Source organism: Rattus norvegicus, chromosome 4, assembly GCF_021556685.1.
Source record: "Rattus norvegicus strain SHRSP/BbbUtx chromosome 4, alternate assembly SHRSP_T2T, whole genome shotgun sequence".
In the NCBI taxonomy this organism is placed as follows: domain Eukaryota; kingdom Metazoa; phylum Chordata; class Mammalia; order Rodentia; family Muridae; genus Rattus; species Rattus norvegicus.
In genome coordinates, this window is record NC_141537.1 from 116,886,394 (window position 1) to 116,912,201 (window position 25,808).

General features: G+C 50.5%; 1 protein-coding gene and 1 long non-coding RNA gene across 29 annotated transcripts; one reads left to right on the forward strand and one right to left on the reverse strand.

Annotated features, from left to right (window-relative positions):
• Positions 1-6,441: 6,441 nt before the first annotated feature.
• Positions 6,442-10,713, reverse strand: LOC108350719 (uncharacterized). Its single transcript, XR_015686712.1, has 3 exons — positions 10,592-10,713; positions 8,339-8,475; positions 6,442-7,751 (listed from the first exon to the last, which is right to left on the reverse strand). It is a non-coding gene; the product is annotated as an uncharacterized LOC108350719 (long non-coding RNA).
• Rtkn (rhotekin) lies at positions 8,874-25,791 on the forward strand. Of its 28 annotated transcripts, none has more exons than XM_087656652.1 (13): positions 10,046-10,503; positions 10,869-11,290; positions 18,676-18,875; positions 20,311-20,372; positions 20,488-20,541; positions 20,661-20,778; positions 20,990-21,199; positions 22,901-22,995; positions 23,148-23,254; positions 23,435-23,563; positions 24,184-24,352; positions 24,481-24,585; positions 24,937-25,791. In XM_087656652.1, the coding sequence occupies exons 2-13, from the start codon at positions 11,219-11,221 to the stop codon at positions 25,047-25,049; spliced, it is 1,434 nt and encodes a 477-aa protein (XP_087512778.1). In that variant the 5' UTR covers positions 10,046-10,503; positions 10,869-11,218; the 3' UTR covers positions 25,050-25,791.
• The last annotated feature ends 17 nt before the right edge of the window (positions 25,792-25,808 follow it).

Here is a 25,808-nt window from a genome sequence, read left to right on the forward strand (position 1 = left end):
TCCGGTCTATGCCGGCACCTGCACTCAAGTGTACATAGGCAGGCACAGACACACACCTGCATATAATTTTTTTAAATTCTCTGAATGGGGCTAGAGAGATGGCTCATCAGGTAAGAGCACTTGCTGCCCTTTCAGAGGACCCTAGTTTGGGTGTCGGTATCCACATAGCTTCTCCCAATCATCGGTGCCTCCAGTTTCAGATCTGAATGCTTCTACCTCCCCAGGTCCTCTGCAAGGGCAGCAAATCTTAACAGCTGAGCCACCTCTCCAGCCCCGATTCCCTCAATTCTATTGTTTGTTTGTTTATCACTCATTCAGTCAGTCACTCATTTTTGAAACAGGGCTTCTCTGTGTAGCCCTGGCTGTTTATTTGCTTGTTTGTTTGGCAGGGTTTCTCCATGTAACCTAGGATGACTTTGGAGCTCACTTTTTAAACCAGGCTGGCCTCAAACTCATAGATTCGCTTGCCTCTGCCTCCCAAGAACTGAGATTAAAGGTATGTACCACCACACCCAGCTTCTCGGATTCCTTTCATTTAAGATATACTTATTTAAAATGTATTCAGCATTTGACCTGCATGTAAGCCAGCAGGCCAGGAGAAGGCACTAGATCTCACAGGTAGTTATGAACCACCATGTGGTTGCTGGGATTTGAACTCAGGACCTCTGGAAGAGTAGACAGTGCTATTAACTCTCTCCAGCCCACTTGATTCTATTTTTTTTTTTTTTTCTTTTTGGTTCTTTTTTTCGGAGCTGGGGACCAAACCCAGGGCCTTGCGCTTCCTAGGCAAGCGCTCTACCACTGAGCTAAATCCCCAACCCCCTTGATTCTATTTTTAAAAGTATGTACTAGTATCTGCTTAGAAAAGATTGAGGAATGTACAGTATGCTACTTCCTAATGATTGTCTTTAGAATTTAGAGTGAAGCATATTTTACTATTTAGATTTGAACTCACTTTGTAGACCAGTCTGGCCTCAAACTCAGAGATCCACTGATCTCTGCTTCCCAAGTGCTGGGATTAAAGGTTTGCACCACCACACCTGGCCTTTTTTATTTATATTGTTTAGACAGCATCTTATTCATGCTAGGCTGCCCTTGACCTTGCAGTATAGCTGAAAATGACCTTGAATTCCTGACTCTCCTCAGCACAGCAATTACAGATATGCACCATCATACCCCTTCCCATGCTGTGCTGAGGAGCGAGCCCAGGGCTTCACGCGTGCTAGACAAGCACTCTACCTACCAACAGTCATAGCCCATTTGTAATTTTGTTTTTCTTGAAGTTTATTGAGTACACCAGGGACAGTGGGCTGGGTGTAGCAAGAGTAATGCCTGAATTTTGGAAAACTAACTTAGGGAGCCCTTTCTAGAATTGGGGTGTTTAGCTGCATGACTATTCTGCAGGGAAAGTTTTGTTAAGGAAACTGAGACTTTGAGAGACAAAGTGCTTTGGTCAGAAACACACAGGCAGGGATTAGCAGTGTAGGTGTCAGACAGAGGCTTCCTGACTGTAGCCTGGGCTGTTTCCTCTGTATCCTGATGTCCAGCAGGGAGGAAGTAAAATGAAAATTAGCTTTTTTTTTTTTTTTTTTTTTTTTTGGTTTGTAACTTTGCCTTGTTTAGTGTGGTGGAAATATACAGACGAGGACTATACAAGAGGAATTTTACCTTCTGAAGGAATTCTCAAACCTTGTTTTAAAATTTCATGAAAAAAAATTGTTATGGGGCTGGGGATTTAGCTCAGTGGTAGAGCGCTTACCTAGGAAGCGCAAGGCCCTGGGTTCGGTCCCCAGCTCCGGAAAAAAAAAAAAAAAAAAAAAAGAAAAAAAAATTGTTATAATGTTTGGATAGGAACGGCCCCAAAAGACTCATATATTTGAATACTCAGTTACTGGAGTGGAACTTTTTGAAGAAGAACTATGAAGTGCAGCCTTGTTGGAGGAAGTGTGTCATGGTGCGTGGCTTTCGAAGTTTCAAACACCCGCGCTAAGACCAGGCTCTTCCTCTGACTGCAAACGAGAATGTAGAAATCTCAGTTACTTCTCCAGCAGTGCCTGCCTGTTTGCCAAGTCGATTCCAGCCATGATGACAAACTAAGTGGACTGAACCTCTGAGACTGTAAGCGAGCCCAAACTAAATACTTTCTTTAATAAGGTTTGCCTCGGGGGCATGAGAGGTGGCTCAGCGGCTAAGAGCACTGGCTGCTCTTCCAGAGGTCCTGAGTTCAATTCCCAGCAACCACATGGTGGCTCACAACCATCTGTAATGGGATCTGATGCCCTCTTCTGGTGTGTCTGAAGACAGCTATAGTGTATTTATATAAATATATATATATATATATCTTTAAAAAAAATAGTTGCCTTGGACATGATGTCTCTTCATAACGATAGAACAGTGACTAAGACATAGAAAATAGTTCAAGAACAGTAAAAAGGGGGGCTGGGGATTTAGCTCAGTGGTAGAGCGCTTGCCTAGGAAGCGCAAGGCCCTGGGTTCGGTCCCCAGCTCCGAAAAAAAAAAAAAGAACAGTAAAAAGAACTATCTTATCTAGTCCGGCCGGGAGCAGTGGAACAGTGGTTGTAGTTCCAGCACTAAGACATAGAACTATCTAGTCTAGTCTGGCCGGGAGCAGTGGAACAGTGGTTGTAGTTCCAGCACTAAGACATAGAACTATCTAGTCTAGTCCGGCCGGGAGCAGTGGAACAGTGGTTGTACTTCCAGCACTTGGAAGGCATGACAAGAAGATCACCGAACCCAGCCTGGGATTTATTGAGACACTGTCTTTAAAAAAAAAAAAAAAAAAAAGAACAGGCTAGGGGTTTGGATAGTTGGCTCAATGAATTAAAAGCAATGAATTGCTCTTTCAGAGGATCAGAGTTGGAATCTCAGCACCCACAGGGAGACTCATAGTCATCTGTAGTTCTAGGGGATCTGATACTCTATTCGGACATTTTCAAATGATGATCTATTTTTAAAAACATTTTATTAGCTTTTGGGGAATTTTACACAATGTATTTTGATCATGATCACCCTTAAATCCTAAATTCTCCCCTTAATTTTTACTACTTCCTTATATCCCCCTCAACATTGTGCCCTCTTTTTTTATTTTATTTTATTGGTTCTTTTTTTTTCGGAGCTGGGGTCCGAACCCAGGGCCTTGCGCTTCCTAGGCAAGCGCTCTACCACTGAGCTAAATCCCCAACCCTTTCCCTCTTTTTTAAAAAAGATGTATTGTATATTATGTAGTGTTCTGCCTGCATATATACCTGCAGGCCAGAAGAGGGCGCCAGACCTCATTACAGATGGTTGTGAGCCACCAGGTAGTTGCTGGGAATTGAATTTAGGACCTCTGGAGCAGTCAGCAGTGCTCTCAACCTCCGAGCCTTCCCTTCAGCTCCTCTTTTTTTTTTTTTTTTTTTTTTTTTAAATGCATATAACCCATCCACTTCAATTTTCACTTTTTATCAACTTCTAGAAGCAGGGCTATCCACCAGAAGAGTGGCAAACCTACTAGAGCCTTAAAGAAAATGGATTCTCTCCCTCAGAAGCCATCAACCCCTCAGTTACGGTTGGAGGTTCACGAGCCCCTCCCACGCCACACCAGAGTGTGCATTGGCTTGATCTCGTCCAGGCCACTACAGCTCTCATGAGTCCGTGAATGCAGACAGTGGTGGATAAGGTCACTCCAGTCCTCCATGACATTTGTCTCTTACGTCCTTTTGCACCTCTTCTGTGATGGTCCTCGGGCCGTGAGGAGGAGCTGGTATAGATGAAGATGATATGTATTTATTACTGCATTTACGTCATGCATTAGTTAGCGTACTGCTGTAAAGAAGAACCCAGAGTGGAGGATGACTTTGAACTCCTGATCCCACAGCCTCTACTTCCAAAGTGCTGGAATTACTAGTGTATGTCAACGTGTATGGTTTGTATTTATTTCTGCATATATTTACTTACATCAGTTTAGATTCTCGGTTCGAGCAATGGGTTTTCAATTTTATTATAAGGGCTGGAAGGATGGCTCAGTGGTCAAGAGTACTTCCAGAGGACGTGGGTTCAATTCCCAGCACTTACATGGCACATACCTCACAACTGTCTGTAACTCCAGGTCTAGGGAGTCCACCACCCTCACACAGACATACGTGCAGGCAGAACACCAGTGTACATAAAATTAAAAATAAAGAAATTATAATAATAAATAATATCTTTTTATTACAAGACAAGTGTGCTGGCACAGGTCCTTAAGCCCGAGACTCTTGAAGCAGAGGCACTAGGGTCCTGGTCTACATAGTAAGTTACAGGACTACATCTAGGGACCCTGTCTCAAAACGAAAACAACAAAAAATTATTTATTTTTTATTTTGGGGTGGAGATGTGCCATGGTGCATGGGATGAATAGTTTTTTTTTTTGTCAAATCTACATAAGCTAGAAAAGAGGGAACCTCGGTTGAGAATATGTCACCATAAGACCCAGCTGTAAGGCATTTTCTTAATCAGTGATTGATGCTGGAGGGCCAGCTCATTTTGGGCGGTGCCAGCCCTGGGCTGGCGGCCCTGGGTTCTGTAAGAAAGCGGGCTGAGCAAGCCACGAGGAACAAGCCAGTAAACATCATCATCTCTCCTCGGCTTCTGCATCAGCTCCCTCCTGCAGGTTCTGGCCTGTGTGAGTTCCAGTCCCGCCTTCCTTCAGTGATAAGCAGCAATGTGGCAGTGAAAGCAGGAACACATGGCTGACGCTGTGCCAAGGCCACATGGAAGCTATGCCAAGGAACTGCCGATGAGGCTTTGCTGCCACCGGCACCACCCTCCCTCCTCAGGGGCTGCACTTGCAGTGGATTTATCTTGAATTCTGACTGGGGCTTGTCTGTACTCCAAGATTCAAAGTCCAGTTAGGAGCACTCCAGTTTCTCCTGGTCTATGAAGACTTACATGGGATGAACAGAGCAGACAAATGTTTTCAGCTGCCTTAAAGGAGCTACAGCTCCTGCTACCAGCACACACTTGCAAAAATAGGAAGGTGACCGAGTCCTCTGTGACTCACAGCCCCTTCTCCAAATAATGGGAAACACTTGAAAAGAGAGGTGTGCACTAAACCAGTGGTATGCTGGTAAATGTTTAACAAAAGCTACCAAGCGTGTGGGGTGGGGGTGGGTAGGGGGATCAGCTCTAATCTGGAAGGTCCACCTATTCTGTTATGTAAATACTCTCACTGAGGCCCCTCCAAACCGGAAGGTCACTAAACACACAACTGGGATCAGATAAGCAAATCTCATACCAGAATGCAACATTTCTTTCTTTCTTTCTTTCCTTCTTTCTTTCTTTCCTTCTTTCTTTCTTTCTTTCTTTCTTTCTTTCTTTCTTTCTTTCTTTCTTTCTTTCTTTCTTTCTTTCTTTCTTTTTTTTCCCCCCAGATCTGAGGACTGAACCCAGGGCCTTGCACTTGCTAGGCAAGCCTCTACCACTGAGCTAAATCCCCAACCCCAGAATGTAACATTTCTACAGATGCCAGAGAACTAATCTTAGTGAAAATGACCAGGAAGTACTGAGCGTTCGGCATTTATCATCTCTGCTTTAATTTTGAAAATAAAATTTAAAACACACATATTTCTTTTATCTTCAATTATTTACGTGTGGTATGTGGGTATGTGCACCTGCAGGCCAGTGCCCGGAAGTCAGAAGCACAGGATCCTCTGGAGCTGGCCTTGTAGGTGGTGGTGATGCTGCTGCTGAAGGCACTGAGAACTGAACTCAGGTCCTGTGGAAGAACAGCAAGTGCTCCTAACTTAGGCGCCATTTGTCCAGCCCTCCTCACAGCATTTTTCCTCTTAGCTGGACTTTCTTTTAGGTGGCACATGCCTTTAACCTCAGCACTCTGGAGGCAGAGGCAAGTGGATCTCTGAGTTCGAGGCCAGGCTGGTCTGCAGAGGGAGTAGTTCCTGGACTCCCTTTGTTCCCTTTGTAGCCAGGGCTTCGCAGAGAAACCTTGTCTCTCAGGGACACAAAAGTTACTTTTACATTTTTTCCTGTGTGTGTGTGTGTGTGTGTGTGTGTGTGAGAGAGAGAGAGAGAGAGAGAGAGAGAGAGAGAGAGAGAGAGGCAGAGAGAGAGAGAGAGAGAGAGAGAGAGAGAGAGAGAGAGAGAGAGAGAACAGACCATAGAGTGTTTGTGGAAGTCAGAGAACAACTTGTAGGGTTGATCTCTCATTCCATTGTTCCATCACATGATCCCCCTTGGGATCAAACTCAGGTCCTCAAGCACTTTTCCAGCTGAGACATCTTACTGGCTTAAATGCTGTGTCAAATAAAATTTTAATTTAAAAACCAATGCACCAATATCCTGACCTTATATTCCCCCCCCCCTTGTTGAGTCACATGGGCTGGCTTCACTGGTCCCAGGAACAACTCCAGCCCCAGGAGCAGCTCCTCCATCAGTTTTGCACAAAAAGCCACCAAGCTGCAACTTCTAAGACTTTACTGTTTGCCTGTGTCATTCCTTTCCATAGGCCTTCACAGTAAGGCATACACGATCTCAGAATCTGAGCTCAACTTTCTCTCTCAGAGTCTGTTTCTTTAGGTCTTGCCTGGGTCTTAGAGGTGTTCTCGAACCCTACTCGAAGCCCTTGTGTCCTGCCTTATACAGATGCTGAGAGCAGGCGCTTAGATTCAGAGCGTGTTACACATTCCAGGTCAAATTTCATCTGGAAAAATGAGTTCTGTGCTTAAAAACAAACACACTGAACATGAGCTGTTTTGTTTGTTTGCTTTTTTTTTTTAAAGATTTATTCATTTATTATATATAAGTACACTGTAGCTGTCTTCAGACACACCATTAGAGGGAATCGGATCTCTTTACAGATGGTTGTGAGCCACCATGTGGTTGCTGGGAATTGAACTCATGACCTCTGGAAGAGCAGTCGGGTGCTCTTAACCACTGAGCCATCTCTCCAGCCCTGTTTGCTTTTTTTGAGTCAGGGTCTCACTATGTGGATCTGGAATTTACTATGTAACTCACAGAGATCCTCCTGCCTCTGTCTTCCTGGGATCAAAGGCGTGGACCACCACGTCCAGCTGGAGACGAGCCCCTGTAGTTGTTTGTGGTACTGGTGATTACATTTAGGGTCTTGCACCTGCCACTGATTCCATCCATAACCCAGTTGAATTTTATCTTGATCATTTTTGTAAAAGATTGTGTGTGCATGTGTGTGTGTATGTACAAGAATGTACAGCCTCTCTACCCCTGCCACTTGCCATTTCTTCACATGGTGTTAGTGCCTGAAACATCCCTTGAGGAACTTCTCCCTCTGCTCCCCCTTCCAGCTCACTGGGTTCTAGTTGCTCTCTAGGAGGGCACAAGGCACTCAGGTGTGACCAGCACACATGATTCTCTTAGCCAAAGTGGTTGGTTCAGGTCTAGTCAATCCTCTGGCTGGCCTCATCGATTTTTTCCCCTTTTTTTGGGGGGGGGCGCTTGAATTGAATGATCTCAAATCCCAGACATGTTCAGAAGCCTCACTCAGTTCTTCTTCTTCTTCTTCTTCTTCTTCTTCTTCTTCTTCTTCTTCTTCTTCTTCTTCTTCTTCTTCTTCTTCTCTTCTTCTTCTTCTCCTCCGCCTCCTCCTCCTCCTCTTCCTCCTCCTCCTCCTCCTCCTCCTCTTCCTCCTCCTCCTCCTCCTCCTTCTAGTTATTAAGTCTGGGAAGATGCAGTCCCATGATTTTTAGCAGCAATCTTACATTGTTGAAGGTAAGAGCAGACTGAAGGGAAGGAGAGAGAGAGAGAGAGAGAGAGAGAGAGAGAGAGAGAGAGTACAAAACGCATTCTTGTGACTGGATACCTGGTAAAGTGATCCCCAAATGATTTATCAGGTGTATAAGCCAATGCCCTCCCTCCCAAAGTCACTTTGCAGAAGGGATTTTAAGTCCACTCTCTAAAAGACTGTTTATTGAGTCATTTGCTGTAGCACAGCGCTTCTGAGTTCTGAGTTGGCCACCCTGAGCTGGCTCCTGCACATCTGCTCTGTAGTAGCCCCACCCTGCTTCAAAGTCTCCCTAGCCAGTGCTGAAGCCTCCAGGAGAGTCAGTGTGGGTAGTCAGCCAGTGAGCCAGTCTCAGTGAGCTCTGTTGGAGAGAGGAGGCAGCCATGTGAGTGAGGAACCCGGATTCTGCTACCCAGCAGCAGCCAGTCCTTACATAACATGCCGAAGACACTTAAGCTCAGGGTCCAGTGGGCCCAAATGTTCCTCAGTCTTCGTAGCTCTGCTTATAGGGCACTTTCCCTCTGCTGGCCTCTTGTTCGTTCCCATACACTATTTTCATAGCAACCAAGACTGTAATATCCTTACCGAATAGACTAGAAAATTCAGTGGTTAGATCAGAGTTCTGTGGTCCCATAGGGCACTAAGTGGAATTTCAAGATCCTCCAAAGCCCTCTTTATGAATGGAGGCCATTGTGAATGGACAGGTAGCCACGCAGGGGAGTCTAAATGGGAGAGAGAAACCTTCAACTGTAGAAGTTGTAGTTTAAGAGGTGAGACTTGGGCGGTCCCAACTCAAGCGAGAACCAGAAAGTGCAGTGTGACTATCGGTGTTTTCCGAGCTCCAGGACTCCGGTTTGACAGGTGGGGGTTGCTGCAGGGGAGGGGATTTGGGGACCCGCCCTCAAGTGCAGGTGAGCTAATCCAGCCGAAAGGGCGGGAGCTCTCAGGCCCTGCTGGAGTACTTTAGGGTGCCGCTGGCAATGAAACTGTCGACCCAAATTGGCTTGGCGCCCGAGTACGGGCCGGGACTTTAGCGGGGGTGGAAGAGGAGGGTGCCGCGCCCTGCCCAGCCCAGGTGTCGTCTCCGGGGGCGGGGTTTGGGAACCGGGCAGCTGGGGAGATTCCCGGCTGCACTGGTAGGAGGGCGGCCGTCGAGGGACCGGAGCCCAAGCCCGCGAGAGACTGATCCCAGGAGCGCAGGGAGCGCACTGAGCAAGGGGGCTGCAAGCATGTTCTCGCGAAACCATCGGAGCCGGGTCACAGTGGCCAGGGGCTCCGCCCTGGAGATGGAGTTCAAACGCGGCCGCTTTCGACTTAGTGTACTCAGCGACCTGCCGGAGGTGAGAGGCCGCGTCCCTGCCTTCCCCTCCCAGCCCTTGGCAGGTAGCCCTGGCCACCCTGCCTCCTGGGCGCGCCATGATCTGGGTTTATTCTAGCCCAAGTTGTTCACTGGGAGATCCAGGTGTGGACAGGGTGCGGGTCCATCTGACCTGTGCAAGCCGTGCACTGCCTGGTTGAGGTAATTGGCCTCAACGTGAGGGGCTCTAGGTTCCCGAACTGTGCCTGAATCCAAGTCCCTCCAGTATCCTGGGCCAAGGACATTGGGCAGTCAGGCATCCTCCAATACTTGAAATTTTGTTTTGATTTCTCGCCTTCAGTAGCATCCCACACTGAGCGGACCCCCTAGGCCAGCCTCCCGTTGTCTCCACAGTTCTGTAACTTGTCTGAAGCCCTCCCATTGCCCTGTTACTCCTGAAGGGCAACAAGTCTCTTCCTCCTCTCTCTCTCTCTCTCATCTCTCTCTCTCTCTCTCTCTCTCTCTCTCTCTCTCTCTCTCCCTCTCTCCCTCTCTCCCTCTCTCCCTCTCTCTCTCTCTCTCTCTCTCTCTCTCTCTCTCTCTCTCTCTCTCTCTCTCTCTCTCAACTCTGGAGTGTTTTCCCACACCCAACTTTCAGCCTCTAGCCTGAGAGTCACCACCACCACCACCACCACCACCACCACTACCACCACCACCCAGGGTATCCCTGTCAGCACGTTCAAAGCCCTATGCTTCAGTCCCTAAACTGGAGACACTGGAGGCACATGGCTGAACCAGCAGTGAGAGGGGCTTAGCCACCCCAAAGAGACTTAGGTCCCCAAGGTCAGCCTCCCATACGCTCAAGGAGGTCCCAGTGTGAAGTCTTTATCCTTTACTAGCCTGGGAAGGGTTAAGCGTGGTGGTTCTTCCAGCAGCGCGCTGCCCCCACCACCTCCCGCCTGGGATTCCAGGCCTGGCTTTTGCCCTTTCCCTCTAGGCTGCCCAGAACAAAGGCTCTTTTCACACCCGTGTCCCGCTGTCCCAGGCTTTCTCTGAGTCAGAAGCGAGTGGAGAGCTTTTGTCCTCCTCCCGCCCCAGCAACTTAGACCCAAGGAACCCGCGCGTAGCCAGCGTCGGAGAAACGGGGGGCGAGGTTGGGGACCTGGAGGAGGGCCTGTGCTCCTAAGCCTTGCTAGGATATGCCAGGCCTTGGGGGCCATAGCTGAGGAGTCGGGGCGGAGCCGCAGGGCCAAGCCTGCCGCCCGGTTGAGTGTGACTCCACGGTCCCGGGGTAGGGGGTGGGGTGGGGGACAACCCTGCAGCTGGCTGGGACCCGGGGCTGGTTTCCTGTCTGGAAGGGAAGGGGCCCGCAGAGGGGATCAGGGCCAGCAGCAGCCAGGCACACCCCTGACTTTCTCCCTCTCTTTCTCCTCCCTTCTGCTGGAAAAGCGAGGTAATTGTGAACCCAGGGTGGGGCGTGCTGAATAGGGGCCGGCATTGGAAGGGGTGACCCTGAGGGCTGGGCTGCATTACAGACTCACCCCTTTGTCCCACTCCCTGGGCTCAAGTCTCCTCAAGTCCTCACTTCTGTCGCTAACTTTGTCAAACTAAGCCAGAACTCCCTCGATCGGTTCTGATCTCCCGACAAGCCTCAGGATTCCGTAGAATCAGCAGGAGGCGTCCCTTCCCTTCCCCCTTCCAGCTGTGCCTGCCCCTCACTGCCTTCGGAGCACGCACATTCTGTCTGCCAGGCCAGGGATGTGGGCGGGAGCGGGGGAGGGGCCAAAATAGGAATGAAAGGGCCTTTTTCTTCCACAGCTGGGAGAACAGCTGCCACCAACGCAAGGCTGGACACTCTGTGCCCAGAGCCCCCTCTGCAGCTGGCCTCTCCTCCCAGGAACCCCTGTTCATTCTTACCTCACTTTCTTTCCTCCTCTGCCTGGCTCCTACCAAGGTCTTGGAACAGCAGTAGGAGAGAAAATTTTGTCAAAGAAGCCAGAGTGGTCTAACAGGACTGCAGAGGGACAGGGACAGATTCTGCATTCTGTCCCAGAGCTGGACACCTCTCTCAAGCCCAGGGAGCAGTGGGAGGAGAAACTGTGGGACAGCGTGGTGCCTACCTGGCCTCTCTCTGGGCAGCAAGGGAAGGGGCTCTAGGGGACACAGAGATGCAGGACAGATTGCGAATCCTGGAGGACCTCAATATGCTCTACATCCGGCAGATGGCACTCAGCCTGGAGGTAATGCCCCCGACCCCTGGACCACATTCTTCCTGTGCTGTCTCAGCCTTAATAGGGCTAATGGGGGAGGGGGGCAGGGCCGGTTAGGGCCCGCCCATAGCCGTGATAGGCGGGAGTGCAGGTGGTTCTGTATATAATATGTTGAGTACGTTTGGGGACCCAGGCCCACTTCTGCTGACCAGAATGAACATTATGAAGGGCTACAATGTGGCTCCGTTGGTAGAGTGCCTGTTTGGCATGAACAAAGTTCTGGGTTTGACTATCAGCAGCACGGACACTGCATGAACTGGGTACAGGGGCACATGCATGTAATTCTAGCACTTGGAAAGTAGAAGCAAGAGTGAGTTCCAGGCCGGTCTGGGCTAAACAACAACAAAACCACATGTTGACAGTAGGGTCTTTGCTGTTATGAATAGGTGTGGGTGTTTGTTCTGGGGATATGGTTCACTTTTGAGACAGAATGAAGAGATTTCAGTAGGAAGGAGGTTTGTAGAAGGTTCACTCTGAAGAGAAGTGAAAGGGGATGGTGTGCCACCATGCAAATGTGAGGTCAGAGGTCAACTTCCAAGAGAGGCTGGGACACTACTTGTATTTATTCTCTTTAATTTCCCTTCCCTCCTTTCTCTCCCTTTTTCTAATTGTCCTTAGATAGGATCTCAGTTTGTAGTCCACCTGGCTACTGAAGTCACTATGTGGTCTAGGCTGCTGTGGCCCTCATGGCAATCCTTCTGCCTTAGCCTTCTGAATGCTGGGATTACACATCAGGGCTGTAATGCCTCACCTGTTCATTTATTCTTTTTTGGTTTTCCTGTTGCTTTAATTATATGTGTGTGCATGTGTATGGATTCCATAGTGTGTGTGTGTGTGTGTGTGTGTGTGTGTGTGTGTGTGTGTGTATCAGAGGGTAACTTTTGGCATTTTCAGGATTTGTTCCTTCCTTCCACCATGTGGGCTCTGGGATTGAACCCAGGTCCTTGGGATTGATGTCAATCCCCCTTTACCTGCTGATCCATCTCGCTGGCCCATTGCTTTTTCATATTTTTTTTCTCCTAAGACAGGCTCTCTGAATTCACTGTATAGTAGAGGATGACCTTGAACTTCTGATCTCCCTCCCACCACCTCCCGAGAGCAGGGAATTGCAAGCACACATTTTAGACTAAACGACCACCATACCGTGTCATGGCGGCCATACCTGTGTCATTCTGTGTGCTGAGCTCTTTTCTAGGACATGGGAATCCACCTGGAGAGGGCAGGAAACATCCTTTCTTGTGAGGGAACAGATGGTAACTGTGTGAGTGGTACCACTCAAGGAAAATATTATAGAGATGGGGTGCAATAGCAATCAGGCAGATGGCAATGTTAGATGGTCTGGAAGGGGCTGAGGTTCTGAAGCTTTCAAGAAGGCTTTCCAGAAAGATGGCCTAGCCAGGGTAAAGAGTCTTTGCTAAGGGTGAGGGGGGTATATTTGTGTCGGGCTGGGGAGAGGCCGGTGGGGCTAGAATTTGTTGTTGGAATGGAGATGGTGGACAGAGGTGGACCATGCTGGGGAGGAAAGGCTGTGTGACTTAGATTGTACCCTGGGTGGGATTTTGCTGCATAGAAAGGTTTTGCTATCCCAGGCTGGCCTCAGACTCTATGTAGCCAAGGATGACTTTGAACTTCTGATCTTCCTGTCTCTAACTCCTAAGTGCAGTGCTGGGACTCCAGGAGGTTGTCACCCACCAAGCTGGTGCTGAGGACCCGATCCGATCCTTGAACTTCTTTCATACCAGGCAACCACATGGCATCCCCAGTGCTATCTCAAGCTTGCAGTCTTTAAGATGGTGTCCACTATGTAGCCATGGTTGACCTGGAAACGGCTCTGTGGCCCAGGCTAGCTTTTTTTTTTTTTTTTTCAGAGCTGGGGACCAAACCCAGGGCCTTGTGCTTGCTAGGCAAGCGCTCTACCACTGAGCTAAATCCCCAACCCTGAGCTAGCTTTTAACTCACAGAAACCCATCTGCCTCTGTCTCCTTAGCACTGGAATTAAAGGTGCATGTCACCAGACCGCCTTCCACCTTCAGTTTTAAGATGGGGATTGTGGTGAAGGGTCAGCTTGGTGGTGGTTAGGGCTGGGGAAGAGAGGTCGGCAGAGTCAGGAAGTTTTCCCGGTGGATGGGTGGATGGTCCCGTATTACCATAGGGGGATGAATCCAGAGTGTAGATTACAGAGTTCATGGAAAGCAGGAGAGATTCCGAGTAATGGTGGGAGATGTGACAGAGCTGGCTGATGGACTGGGGTGTGTGGCCCTTCGCTGAATGGAGGAAGTGACTGCATGGACTTTAATGGGGCAGGAGGCTGCAGAGGCAGGGGTGCAGAGTGTATCAGGAAGGGTAACTTACTGCACACATGCCGCCTGCCCAGCTCCTGCCCCATCTCCAGATCAATGGAGAGTGTTAGCCAGTTACAGCCTAACCCAGTTATAGCTGTAGGATCCTTTCTAGCACAGCCTTGGTGAGCATTTCAAGTGTACCTTTCACACGGTGCTAGCAGGAAGAAGGAAACCATCCAAGTCTGGCTTCAGAGGCACCAGGAAGATACACTTCAGTTTGCTTGTCTGTTTTGTAGAAAGGAGCCAAGTGGACTCCTTAGGGTTTCTGACATTGCTTGATTCTCCTGTGCTGGTGCACAGAAGAGGACCTTTACTGGGTGAGGCTTAGTGTGATGGCACATGTCTATATTCCCAGCACCCAGGAGGCTGAAGACGGAGCATTGTGAGCTTAAGGGTTCTAGGAGACTATGCCAAATGCAAAACAAAACAAAACAAAACAAAAAAACCTAAAAAATACTCAACACCTCCTTCCTGTCCATCTGGCCTTCATTTCTCCTGCTACTCCCTGTATAATTTGTATTATAATTACTTTTAGTTAATTAAGGCAGTGGGGATCCAGTTTTTCAGTTTCTCTAGCCACATCTGAAGGCACATGCTGCTTCCATCAACAGAGTTGGCTAGGGTATGTCAATGTTTAAATTCTGCATCCTGAGCACCCCTCCCCCAGCACACACTGTCATTTTTCTCCACGGGAGGCCTGCCTGACATCTGGAACAGAAGAATGAGTTGTTTTTTTACTTTGATTAACTCTCCTTGCACCACAAGCTGAGAATTCTGCACAACCTCCTCCTCCCTGGTTCATCTTGTCCTCAAAAAGACAGACCCATTGATAGTTCAGGAGGTGACAGGAAAGTTAGCTCTGGAGGTAAATCCAGAAAGGCTTTCTGGAGGAGGCATCCTAACTGCACACACAGGAGGATGAGGGTGAAAGCTTATTTTTATTAAAAATATGAATGCAGTGGTGATGGTTGTGATGCTGATTGTGGGAATGATGGTCATGAGGGTGATGATGACAGTGGTGGCAGTGGTGGGGTTGGTGGCAGTGGCTGTGGTGATGATGTATGGCACAAAGCAAGTGTGGAGGTCAGAAGACAGTTTGGGGGAATTGATTCCCACGGTGGGATTCAGGATTGAACTCAGGCCCTCCAGCTTGGCAGCAGTTTTACCCACGGAGACATCTTGTTATGTTGTAATAACTTCTCACGTAGCTCAGGTTGTGTGACTGAGGATGACATTGAACTTCTCATCCTCCTGTCTCAGGTGCTAGTGTTATGTCAGGTGAACGGGATGCTCAATGGGGTGCTCAGGATGGAGCTGACTGACCTACGTCCCTAGAGCAAAGCTTCAAATGTGCCCTGGCTGTGTCTTATCAAATCCTCACATAATGTTGTGAAGAAAGCAAACTACTCCCAGGCTGCGGCTGAAGCTCCAGAGACAAAAATGCTGCCTCTCACTTGTCAAGTCCCTAGACCAGGATTTGAACTTAGCTGTGGGAATTCTGAAGGGAACAGAAGGTGATGGGAAGCAGAGCAGGAAGTCAGGGGCAGTGTGGGGGAGGACTGGGTCATTATGGGCGACTGTGATTCATTCTCTGTCATCCCTGGAGATCTGACCCAGGTCTGAGGATGCTCACATTGGGATCTTTCCCATCCTGTGGGAATGGCATTTGGGGAGGATGTGCGGGTGGAGAGGAAGACAGGGCCTATTCCTGTGCTAATGGGTGTGGAGAGGGATGCAAAGCCCAAGAACCCAGTTAAGGTGGGAGCCCTTTCTCCAGCACATTCTTGGGGACTGGCCGGCCTAGAGAGGATTAGGAAGCACATAGGGAAGGCGGCTAGTTCCTCCCAAGTCCAGTTCTGCTGGCCCATGCTGGATCCAGCAACCTCACTTCTTACCACATCCTGCTCCTGATAAGGGTCACCTTGGAGAGAGAAGGCCGCTCGGGAGAGGCCTCTGTGGCGGCCCAGGCGCTCCCTGCAGCCGCGTCCCTGGCCCGCTGGGTCCCGGTGGTAAAGATGCAGGCATCGCAGCGCCTGCAGGGACCGCCCGCGCCTGGAGCCCTCAGCGCCTCTCGCGGCAATTGGGAGCTGATGTCACCGGCGCCCCCGGGCGCCGCGGACCCTGGCAGTGAGGTAGCGCCGACGCTCGGTATCCTTCAATTCCCACATGGTCCTCCGGTCACGCTGGCTCCCCGGGTTTCTGCGACCTGGGACCCCGGGCTAGCTGCAAGCGCAATGGACAGGGCTAGGGAAGAAGCGGTGAGTGCTTGGCCCCCAACGGGGCTAGCTAACCAGGAGCAAGCATGGGCTCCCATCCTTGATCTCATTCATTTGGGACTAGTGATAGGAGTTGGGGCGGAGTAGGTAAGCACCTGGCCTAGCAATGACAGGACCCTGGTGGGTACAAAGAGTGGCGGGAGTAGAAAGTAGTTTAGGAGGGTATTGGGGGAAAGGGCCTGGAGTGATTTGTGATAAAATCTGGCCTAGCACAACACAAAAAATATTGGGTAGGAAGAGTTAGCATGCAGGCTGGACCAGGTTTTGGTGAGAAGTAATTCAAGCTGTTAGTACAGTTGGAGACAGAGCAGAAGAGAACCAGTGTGACAGAGGACAGGTTTGTGCAGTCACTGGCGCTCTTCTCTTCCAACTGCGTGCCCCCACTTGCCTGGCTTCCTGCACCAATGTTTTGCACCTCTGCTTTGGAGCCTCCTCCCTGTCACCTCAGCCGAAGCCAGCAGAGCCCGTTTCCTGTTTTTATGCCATGACGAGGCGCTTATGGAGCAGCCATTCATCTATGCGTGTTCATCTCCCAGCTGGGGCTTCAATATGGAGCCTCGCTCAGTCAGCCCCGTCCAGAGCTCAATGGTGAACTGGCCTGTCAAATCAGCCTCCTTAATAAAGCCTGTGGCCCTGCCACAGGCTGAATACTCTGCACCAAGCATGGAGCTTGAATCTCAGGGGAAGTCTTTCCACACTAGGATGCCACGACTATTTTCACCCTATTTTGTGTGTCTGTGATGCGTGTGTGTGCTATGATTGTGTGTAGCTCAGAGGTTCACTTTATGTATGTAGAGACTGCTTTCCTCTAGCAGTTTTCACTTTTTTGTTTATTGAGAGTGGGGGAGGAGGTGTTTCTGTCTCTCAGAGTTAGGATTATAGACATGTGTCACCATACCCAGACTGCCCTTTAATATATATTTGTGTGTGTGTGTGTGCACGCGCGCGCGCGCCTCTGGCTTGCACAGTTGGCATTTTACCTACTGACTGAGTCATCTCATACTCTTCATCCCCATTTTACAAGTTGGGAAACCGAGGCTCGTGGAAGTGGAGTGAAATGCCCCCTGCACTTAGGAGCTGCCATGGGGGTGGGGGAAGGTGCTTCCTGGAGGAGTTTGGAGACTTAGGCTGGCCTGTTTGGAAGAGAATCTTGTGGGTGGTGCTGGGGTGAAAGTCTGATCTAGTATGACCTCGGAAACAGTTCTCGGAAGAAGGAACTGTAAGCAAGTTGGATATGTAGCCCAGGCTAGCTTGGAACTCGTGGCAATTCCCCTGCCTCTGCTTTTTGAGTACTGGGATTGTGGGCATGCATCACCATACTTGGCTTGGCTTCCTAGAGCTTTTTATGCTTTTTTTTTTTTTTTTTTTTACTGTTTTGAGACAAGGTTTCATATAGCCTCGAACTCACTATGTTGCTGGGAGTGACCTTGAACATCCTGATTCTCTTGCCTCCACTACATCTGGTTTATGCTGGAGAATCACATCCAGAGCCTCATGCACTACCAGCCTTCAGTCCAATCAATGCTAATTAAGCCCCAGGATGAGTCTTTCCAAGTGACTCCCCTGTATCCTCTCTCAGAGCTGCTCCCCTGCCCTTCTGCGTCTGTCCAGCCCCTCAAACCTGGACCAACTACTTTCTCTTACCTCTGACCTCCTCTCCCATGCTCAGGGAGCTAGAGGTGGTGGGTGTGCTGTTTGAGGTGTGTGGAGGGTTCTGTGCTTCGTGGATGGTATACTTGACTGAGCCCACATTCCTGACCTCTGTGACCACAATCACACAAATGTGTAGATATACATATGCACATGCAAATATATGGTATATATAATATACATACACGTGCATATACATCATATATATATATATATCAACTGGTATGCATATTGTTTGTTTTTGAGAGAGTCCCATGTATCTTAGGCTGGCCTCTAATTTCCATGTAGCTGAGGATGGCCTTAAACTCCTGATCCTCCTGCCCCTACCTCCCAAGTGCTGGAGATGTGCAGCACCGTGCCTAACTTGATGTACGTTTTGTTTTCTATTCTTGTGCTATATTTTCTGGAGTCATATCTATACACGTCTATCTCAGTCTTCTGCACTATTTCAGCACAGATAGACTCATTTAACTGCTGTCTTATTGACAGGCTTCTAGTTTGGGTGTTTAAACAATGCCTGGGGCTAGAGAGATGACTCAGTGAAAAGAAACAATTACTGCTCTTCCAGGGAATCCGTGTTCGGTTCCCGGCACTCAGGCGAGATGGTTTGTAGCTCCAACCCCAGGGCATCTGATCCCTTCATCTAGCCTCTGTGGGCACTGCTCTCACATGTGACACACATACCACACAGTGCTAAGTGAAGGTGTTTGTGCATATGGCTCGGCAGTTGTGTGTGTGTGATTGTATCTGTAGGCTAAACACTTGAGTATTGGATAGTTAGGTCAAAGGATATATGAATTCGTATCTCTTTTAGATTTCTCCAAGTTGTGATGGGAGAGACAAACAGAATTTATACTCTTCACCATCAAATACACGGAATATCTTATTTTGCAAAGCTTTTCTGGCTGTCTTGGGCAACTGTGGCTCAGACAACAGGCTTGCTTTTATTTTGCTGAAACATTAGTGTTCTGTGTTGTGCCCCATCACGCCGCCACTCCCCCAGCTTGGGACCGGGTTGGAGGTGGGGGGGAATGCCTGAGCATGTCCCCTGACTGCTTCATCTGTTCTCTCCCATGATTCTGGTTAGGACACAGAGTTGCAGAGGAAACTAGATCATGAGATCCGGATGAGGGAAGGGGCCTGCAAGCTGTTGGCGGCCTGCTCCCAGCGAGAGCAGGCTCTGGAAGCCACCAAGAGCCTGCTGGTGTGCAATAGCCGGATTCTCAGCTACATGGGCGAGCTGCAGCGGCGCAAGGAGGCCCAGGTGCTGGGAAAGACAGGCCGGCGGTGAGCATGGGTGGCGAGGTGTCTGAGTGAGGGAGGCTTTATTTGTGGTAAAAAATGATAAAAAGCATGTGTGTCTGTGTGGAGAGTTTGCAGCTCAGACCAAGCTGAAGCGGACCTCCTCACAAACTCCTGTCCTGGCCATGAAAGACACCTTGGTGTTTTACTGTGGTGGTGGGTCATCTAGAGTGATTGGGACTGGACTTGGGAAAGCCAGTATATGTAATGGAAGATGGCAGTCTGAACCACAAGTAATGCAGAATTGCTAATTTTGCTAGGCCGGCCCTTGATCTCCTATGTCTGGCTGGTTGATTTCTGGAAAACTAATTTTCTCAGGGCTAGTTCACCAAATGGCCAATTTGTTGAATGGCCAATTTACCACAAATTGATAATAGTTTATTGTACCTGGGGTTCACCATTATAGGCAGGAGTTGGGAAAGTGCATAATTAAAAAAAATCACTTAAAGGCTTCCCATTTATAGAGATTAGATGGTGCATTCCAAAAGAGCTCAGCGTCAGTGTGTGACCCATGCTGCCCTGCACCCTGCCAGTCTGACAAGTCACCAGTGAGACCACTGGAGTCAAGTAAAAATGTTAGAGAGAAAATACTTGGCAAGCTGACCACTCTGAAGACTGGCCAATCGTGGTAAATGAGTCATCATTTACCTGCTGCTTGCCTCTTTGAGGCTGCAGGAAAAAGAGGGTCCCAGACCCTCAGTGGTATGGCAGAGCAGAGGGAGAGGTTGCCAGGGCCTCACCAGGAAGCCTGAAAACTCATTTACAGGCGAAAACTCATTCCACTGCTGCTCCATTTAGCAAGAGGCCAAGCAGACGGGAGGCAGCTCTCTCAGGGAGTCATGGGCACACAGACCACACAGCCCTCTCAGTGGTGATGTGAAGCCCATCTACGTCAGAGGCAACAAAACACAACGCTATGCATGCTAGGTTGTGTAGTCTATCAAAGACGGGATGAAAGCTGGGCGTGGTGGCCTATGCCTGTAATCCCAGCATGTGGGAGGCTGAGGCGAGAGGATTGCTGTGTTTGAGGCCAGCCTGAGATGCACAGTGAGTCCCTGGGTGGAAACAAGTGACCTGCCAACATCTCCAAGCCCACAGTTTAATGGTGGCAGTGAGGACTTGGAATCTCTGGTGATGCCTGACCCTCAAAGCCCCACATGTCCTTGGCAGGGGTCTGGATGGTCAGGAACAATGTTGGGAGGGGGAGGAGCCCAAGCTTGTGTGATATGCCTGTGTGTTAACATTGTTCACAAGCTTCTAAGACTAGAAACTCCTGAGCTTTGTCAATAGCTCTCCTCTAGTCGTTGGCCCTGACGTGCCAGTCATGCTAGGGATCAGGGGGCTCTTAGAGACCTTGGGAGTCAGAACAAGGGGGAGGAGTACGTGGAGACCAGGCTAGGACTCTGTGTTCTACCCACAGACCTTCCGACAGTGTGCAGCCCCCTGAGCGCTCTCCTTGCCGAGGCCGGGTCTGCATCTCTGGTAAGCACACAGCTGCCCTAGCTGCTGGCATCACTCATCCCACCCCACCCTACCCCACCACACCCCACCCCTCCTGCCTGCTTCTAACCCCTCTTCCTTCCCCTCTGTTCTTTAGACCTCCGGATCCCACTCATGTGGAAGGACACAGAGTATTTCAAGAACAAAGGCGGTGAGCGGCACAAACTGGGACAAATCCAAGAAGTGTTCCCTGAGGTGGAGGCCCGTGTGGGAAATCTTAAGATCTTTTTCTTTTCCTTCTTTTTTTCTTCTCTCTCTCTTTACTCTCAGATCTGCACCGCTGGGCTGTGTTTCTACTGCTGCAGCTTGGGGAACAGATTCAGGATACTGAGATGGTCCTGGTGGACAGGACCCTCACAGACATCTCCTTTCAGAACAATGCGATTTTGTGAGTGCCTCCCCTGGGGTTCCCTTCTTTTCCAGCCCCCCCTCCACCAGGGGAGGGGTTTGTTCTGGGGCAGGGGTGAAGGTGGAGAGGGAGAGGCCGATGGCCCATGGGCTTCCCTGTGGAGTTGTCCAGTACTTATGCCCTTCTTCACCCCACGTTTTCCTGAGCTTTCTACTGACTACTGCCCCCCCAATCCCATCCCACACTGCAGTGCTGAGGCAGGGCCTGACTTTGAATTGCGGCTGGAGCTGTATGGGGCCTGTGTGGAAGAGGAGGGAGCCCTAGCTGGTGCCCCCAAGAGGCTTGCCACCAAACTCAGTAGCTCCCTGGGCCGGTCCTCAGGGAAGCGTGTCAGAGCATCACTGGACAGTGCTGGGGGCTCCGGGAACAGTCCCATCCTGCTCCCTACCCCAGCTGTGGGGTAAGACCCTCTACCACCCGCTGCCTTCCTTCAACTCCCCACTGGTGACCACTTCACACTGTATGAGCAGGCATTCTGGCTAACCCTAGAGTTAGGCCTAAGTTAGTCTACAAGCCTGACAGTGGGGAGGCAGGGAGAGCCAGGTTTTGGGGTCTTACCTGTTTAGCAGCCAGAAAAACATCCTATAGGACTGGGGATGTAGCTCAGTTGGTAAAGTGCTTGTCTAGCATACATGAAGCCTTGGGTGGGGTGGTGCACACCTGTTATTCCATCCCTCGGGAGGTGGAGGATCATATGATCAAAGACATCCACGGCTGCATGGTGAGGTTATGGCCAGCCTGGTGTACATAAAACACTGTCTCAGACCACCAAAAACAGGGGTGGGGAAAAGGGCTCAATGGATAAAGTACTGTGCAAACATGGGGACTGGAATTCTGATCCCACAGACCCCAATCCCAGGGCTCACTCGGGAGAAGAGACAGGTGACCTCTAGGGTAAGCTGGCTAGCTAGACTAGTTGAGTCACCAAGCTCTGGGTAAGCTGGCTAGCTAGACTAGTTGAGTCACCAAGCTCTGAGTAAGCTGGCTAGCTAGACTAGTTGAGTCACCAAGCTCTGAGAAAGCTGGCTAGCTAGACTAGTTGAGTCACCAAGCTCTGGGTAAGCTGGCTAGCTAGACTAGTTGAGTCACCAAGCTCTGGGTAAGCTGGCTAGCTAGACTAGTTGAGTCACCAAGCTCTGGGTAAGCTGGCTAGCTAGACTAGTTGAGTCACCAAGCTCTGGGTAAGCTGGCTAGCTAGACTAGTTGAGTCATCAAGCTCTGGGTAAGCTGGCTAGCTAGACTAGTTGAGTCATCAAGCTCTGGGAAAGCTGGCTAGCTAGACTAGTTGAGTCATCAAGCTCTGGGTAAGCTGGCTAGCTAGACTAGTTGAGTCACCAAGTTCTGGGTAAGCTGGCTAGCTAGACTAGTTGAGTCACCAAGCTCTGGGTAAGCTGGCTAGCTAGACTAGTTGAGTCACCAAGCTCTGAGTAAGCTGGCTAGCTAGACTAGTTGAGTCACCAAGCTCTGGGTAAGCTGGCTAGCTAGACTAGTTGAGTCACCAAGCTCTGGGTAAGCTGGCTAGCTAGACTAGTTGAGTCACCAAGCTCTGGGTAAGCTGGCTAGCTAGACTAGTTGAGTCACCAAGCTCTGGGTAAGCTGGCTAGCTAGACTAGTTGAGTCACCAAGCTCTGGGTAAGCTGGCTAGCTAGACTAGTTGAGTCATCAAGCTCTGAGTTAGTGAGCCCCTGCCTTCATCAGTAATGTAGAGAGCAATTAAAGAGGACAGCAATGTTATTCTGGCCTCCACATATATATGCACGTGTGCCACCCATATATAGTCATGCCAAAACCAGACATGGATGTATAGACAGCTGTGCTCTGAGTTGGGACATGCTCTGTGGCAGAGCCTACAGTCAGTCACCTAGAGCCTAGAGGAAGCTGCCTCATCTATTGACTGAAGAACGCCTACCCCCATGGAGCCGGCAGAATTTTATTGGGATATTGTAGAAGGTAATATATAAGGTCTAGATGCCTGACAGGAAGTCAGGAAACAGGAGGCAAGCTAGTTTCCATGGTAGCCCAGCAATGGCACAGCCTGAGCCAGCCTTGCAGTGCCTTCCTGCCACACACACCACTCCACTGATGTCCCTTCTCCCTCCAGAGGTCCTCGATACCACCTCTTGGCCCACACCACTCTCACTCTAGCGGCAGTGCAAGATGGATTCCGTACACATGACCTCACTCTCACCAGTCATGGTATGAACACGTGTGTGTGTGTTCGTGTCTGTCTGTCTGTCTGTCTGTCTGTCTGTCTGTCTGTCTGTCCAGGACACTGGCACCGATAGGAGGGGTCGTAGGGTAGTCCCCTTCTCATGTCCAATCCTCACCCGGTACTTTCTCCTCCCCAGAGGAGAACCCTGCCTGGCTGCCCCTTTATGGTAGCATGTGTTGCCGCCTGGTGGCTCAGCCTCTCTGCATGACTCAGCCTACTGCAAGTGGTACCCTCAGGGTGCAGGTGAGGGGTCCTAATGGCATGGAAATAGATGGACAATCTAAAAATCTGGACCTGGGGGGACAAAGTGGGATGGGAAGACAGCAGGGTGAGTATTGGGGGCGTGGGGTCAGTGGGGACTGGGAGGAAGGTGCCCGGGTGGGGAGGCTCAACTCCCCAGAAAACACCAAGTTGTTTATGCAGCAAGCCGGGGAGCTCCAGAGTGGGACACTTGTACATGGAGTCCTGAAAGGCACAAACCTCTTTTGCTACTGGAGATCTGAGGATGCAGATTCTGGGCAGGAGCCACTGTTCACTATCCTCATCAACAAGGTGACCACACCCTTGGAAGTGAGGCTACCTGGTGCCTGTCCTGGTCACCTCTTTCTCAAGGCTCTGGAGGGTTGGGCCCAGTCCTCAGAGACGAGAAAGGTGGACTCTGTTCCTCAGATCACTAAGCTCCAGCACAGGACAGGGCCTGGGGACCTCCTCCCCACATCTTCCTACCCCAAATAACACTAAGAAAGCCATCCTGTTCACTCAGCATCCCCAGTCCCTTCCGAACCCTAGAGGCCTTTGTGTTGGGTCAGGTAGTTTCTCCTCCAGTGCTTTGGGCAAGTGCCCTACCACAGCACCGCACCTCAGACCCCTGCCTGTGTTTTGGATGTACTGAGCAGGCAGCTTGAACCTGGACCTGGGTTTCTTGCCCACCTCTGGACCTCCCCTTTCCTATCCTCCCCTTTCCCCCTGCCTTGCTCTGTCCCCCCTTCCTGTCTCTGCCTGCTCCTCCTTACTTGTCTTAGCACAGGCCCTTTATCCCCACCACTCTGTCTGCCCCACCGCCATACTAGAGATAGCAGGAGGAAAATGAAGGGCCAACAGAAGTCCCACAGGTACTTCTAGGCAGGGCTGATGGGTAGAGGTGAAGGCAGCCCCTTGCTTTCCCCCTGCAGGAGACTAGGGTCCGGGCAGGGGAGTTGGAGCAGGCCCCGGAGTGGCCTTTCACCCTCAGTATCAGCAACCGGTATGGAGATGATGAGGTGACAAACACGCTCCAGGTGCAGAGCAGGGATGCCCTGCAGAGCTGGATGGAGGCGCTGTGGCAGCTGTTCCTTGACATGAGTAAGAAAGAGCCGGGCAGGACTTCTGGGATTGCTGTGGCAGGGCAGGGCAATGTGACAGGAAGCAGGCAGCTCCTGCATGGGTCTGGTCCTCTCCTCTCTTCTCCTCCTACCCTCCCCTCCTCGCAGGCCAGTGGAAACACTGTTGTGATGAAGTTATGAAGATCGAAACTCCTGCTCCCCGGAAACCACCCCAAGCACTGGCCAAGCAGGGGTCCTTATACCACGAGATGGGTGAGTGAGAGGAGGGTCGGAGGGAGGCTGATGGAAAGTAGGGTGGGGACCTCAAGGGATCCTGGGTAATAGAACCAGAGAGAAAGCACACCATGGGGGCCAGGGCCCACTCAGCCCTACTGTATTCCCCCTTTCTCTCCAATTCTTAAAACCATTTCCACCCAAGTTTAGAACAAACCCCAAAGAGCCGGAGTCATTTTCTGCCATCTATCCTAATCCTTCCTTTCTGTTTCCCTCCATGCATGTGGACTCCTGTCTCCTCTTCTGACCTCACTTGCCCGGCACTGCTTTCTCTCCTTTCTTCTTGGTTTCTTTACCCACTTCTGCTACCCCCCACCCCTATTGTCACAGTCTTATCAGAGCCCGTGGCCTCGGGAGGTCCCTGTGAGGGGCTGCTCCTGCAGAATAATGCCATCTCGGCTGAGATCCGGGCCTTGCTTTCTTCCTATTACAGTGACAGGTGACAGGCAGGGCTGAGCAGGCAGGGCTTGAGCTCTGACTAGCCCCCTCCCCTTCCCCCCTCCCTGCTGCCACAGCCATTGAGCCACTAGAGGACATCGCAGCAGTGACAGACATCCTGGCCCAGCGGGAGGGCACAAGGCTGGAGCCGCCCCCACCCTGGCTAGCAATGTTTACCGACCAGCCTGCCTTGCGTAGCTCCTGCTCGCCTGCCTCAGTCCCAACCTGGACGCAACCCCTGCCCTGGGGAAGACCCCGCACCTTTTCCCTGGATGCTGCCCCTGCAGACCACTCCCTTGGGCCTTCTCGCTCGGTTGCACCCCTTCCCCCACAGCGATCCCCACAATCCAGAGGTTTCTACAGCAAAAGTCAGCTCAGCACATGGCTCCAGTCCCCAGTGTGAGAGGCACCAGCGAGAGGATGGCCAAGAGAGAAAATGACCCAAGGACAACTGGACTCTAGGGCCAGCTGGCCAGCTTGGGCTCCTCTTCCTCCACTGGACAAGGACGGAAGGCTGGGGAGGGGTGACACAAACCCTTCTTAAGTTGTGGTTAGATGGTACTGAGGGGACCATTCCCGGAGCTGGCTAGGACCCCCCCCCCCAAGCGCTTCCTGGGAGAAAACTGGAACAACTCTGCCCTACCTCCCTACACTAACCAGCCTCCAGGGCTGCACTGGAGAGCGGAGAGGAAAGCACCTCCCTTGTGACCCCTACATCAACCATTAAAAGTTATTTAACAGCTCGAAGCCTTCACTTGGTCTTT

What these genes read in the sequence shown, in the direction of transcription:
- Rtkn (XM_087656643.1), top strand. Translation starts at nt 15,678, where the DNA reads ATGCAGGCATCGCAGCGCCTGCAGGGACCGCCCGCGCCTGGAGCCCTC. An exon ending in GCAGCTGTTCCTTGACATGA is followed by an intron (nt 24,353 to 24,480) that starts GTAAGAAAGAGC and finishes CCCTCCTCGCAG; the next exon opens with GCCAGTGGAAACACTGTTGT. An exon ending in GTCCTTATACCACGAGATGG is followed by an intron (nt 24,586 to 25,121) that starts GTGAGTGAGAGG and finishes CTGCTGCCACAG; the next exon opens with CCATTGAGCCACTAGAGGAC.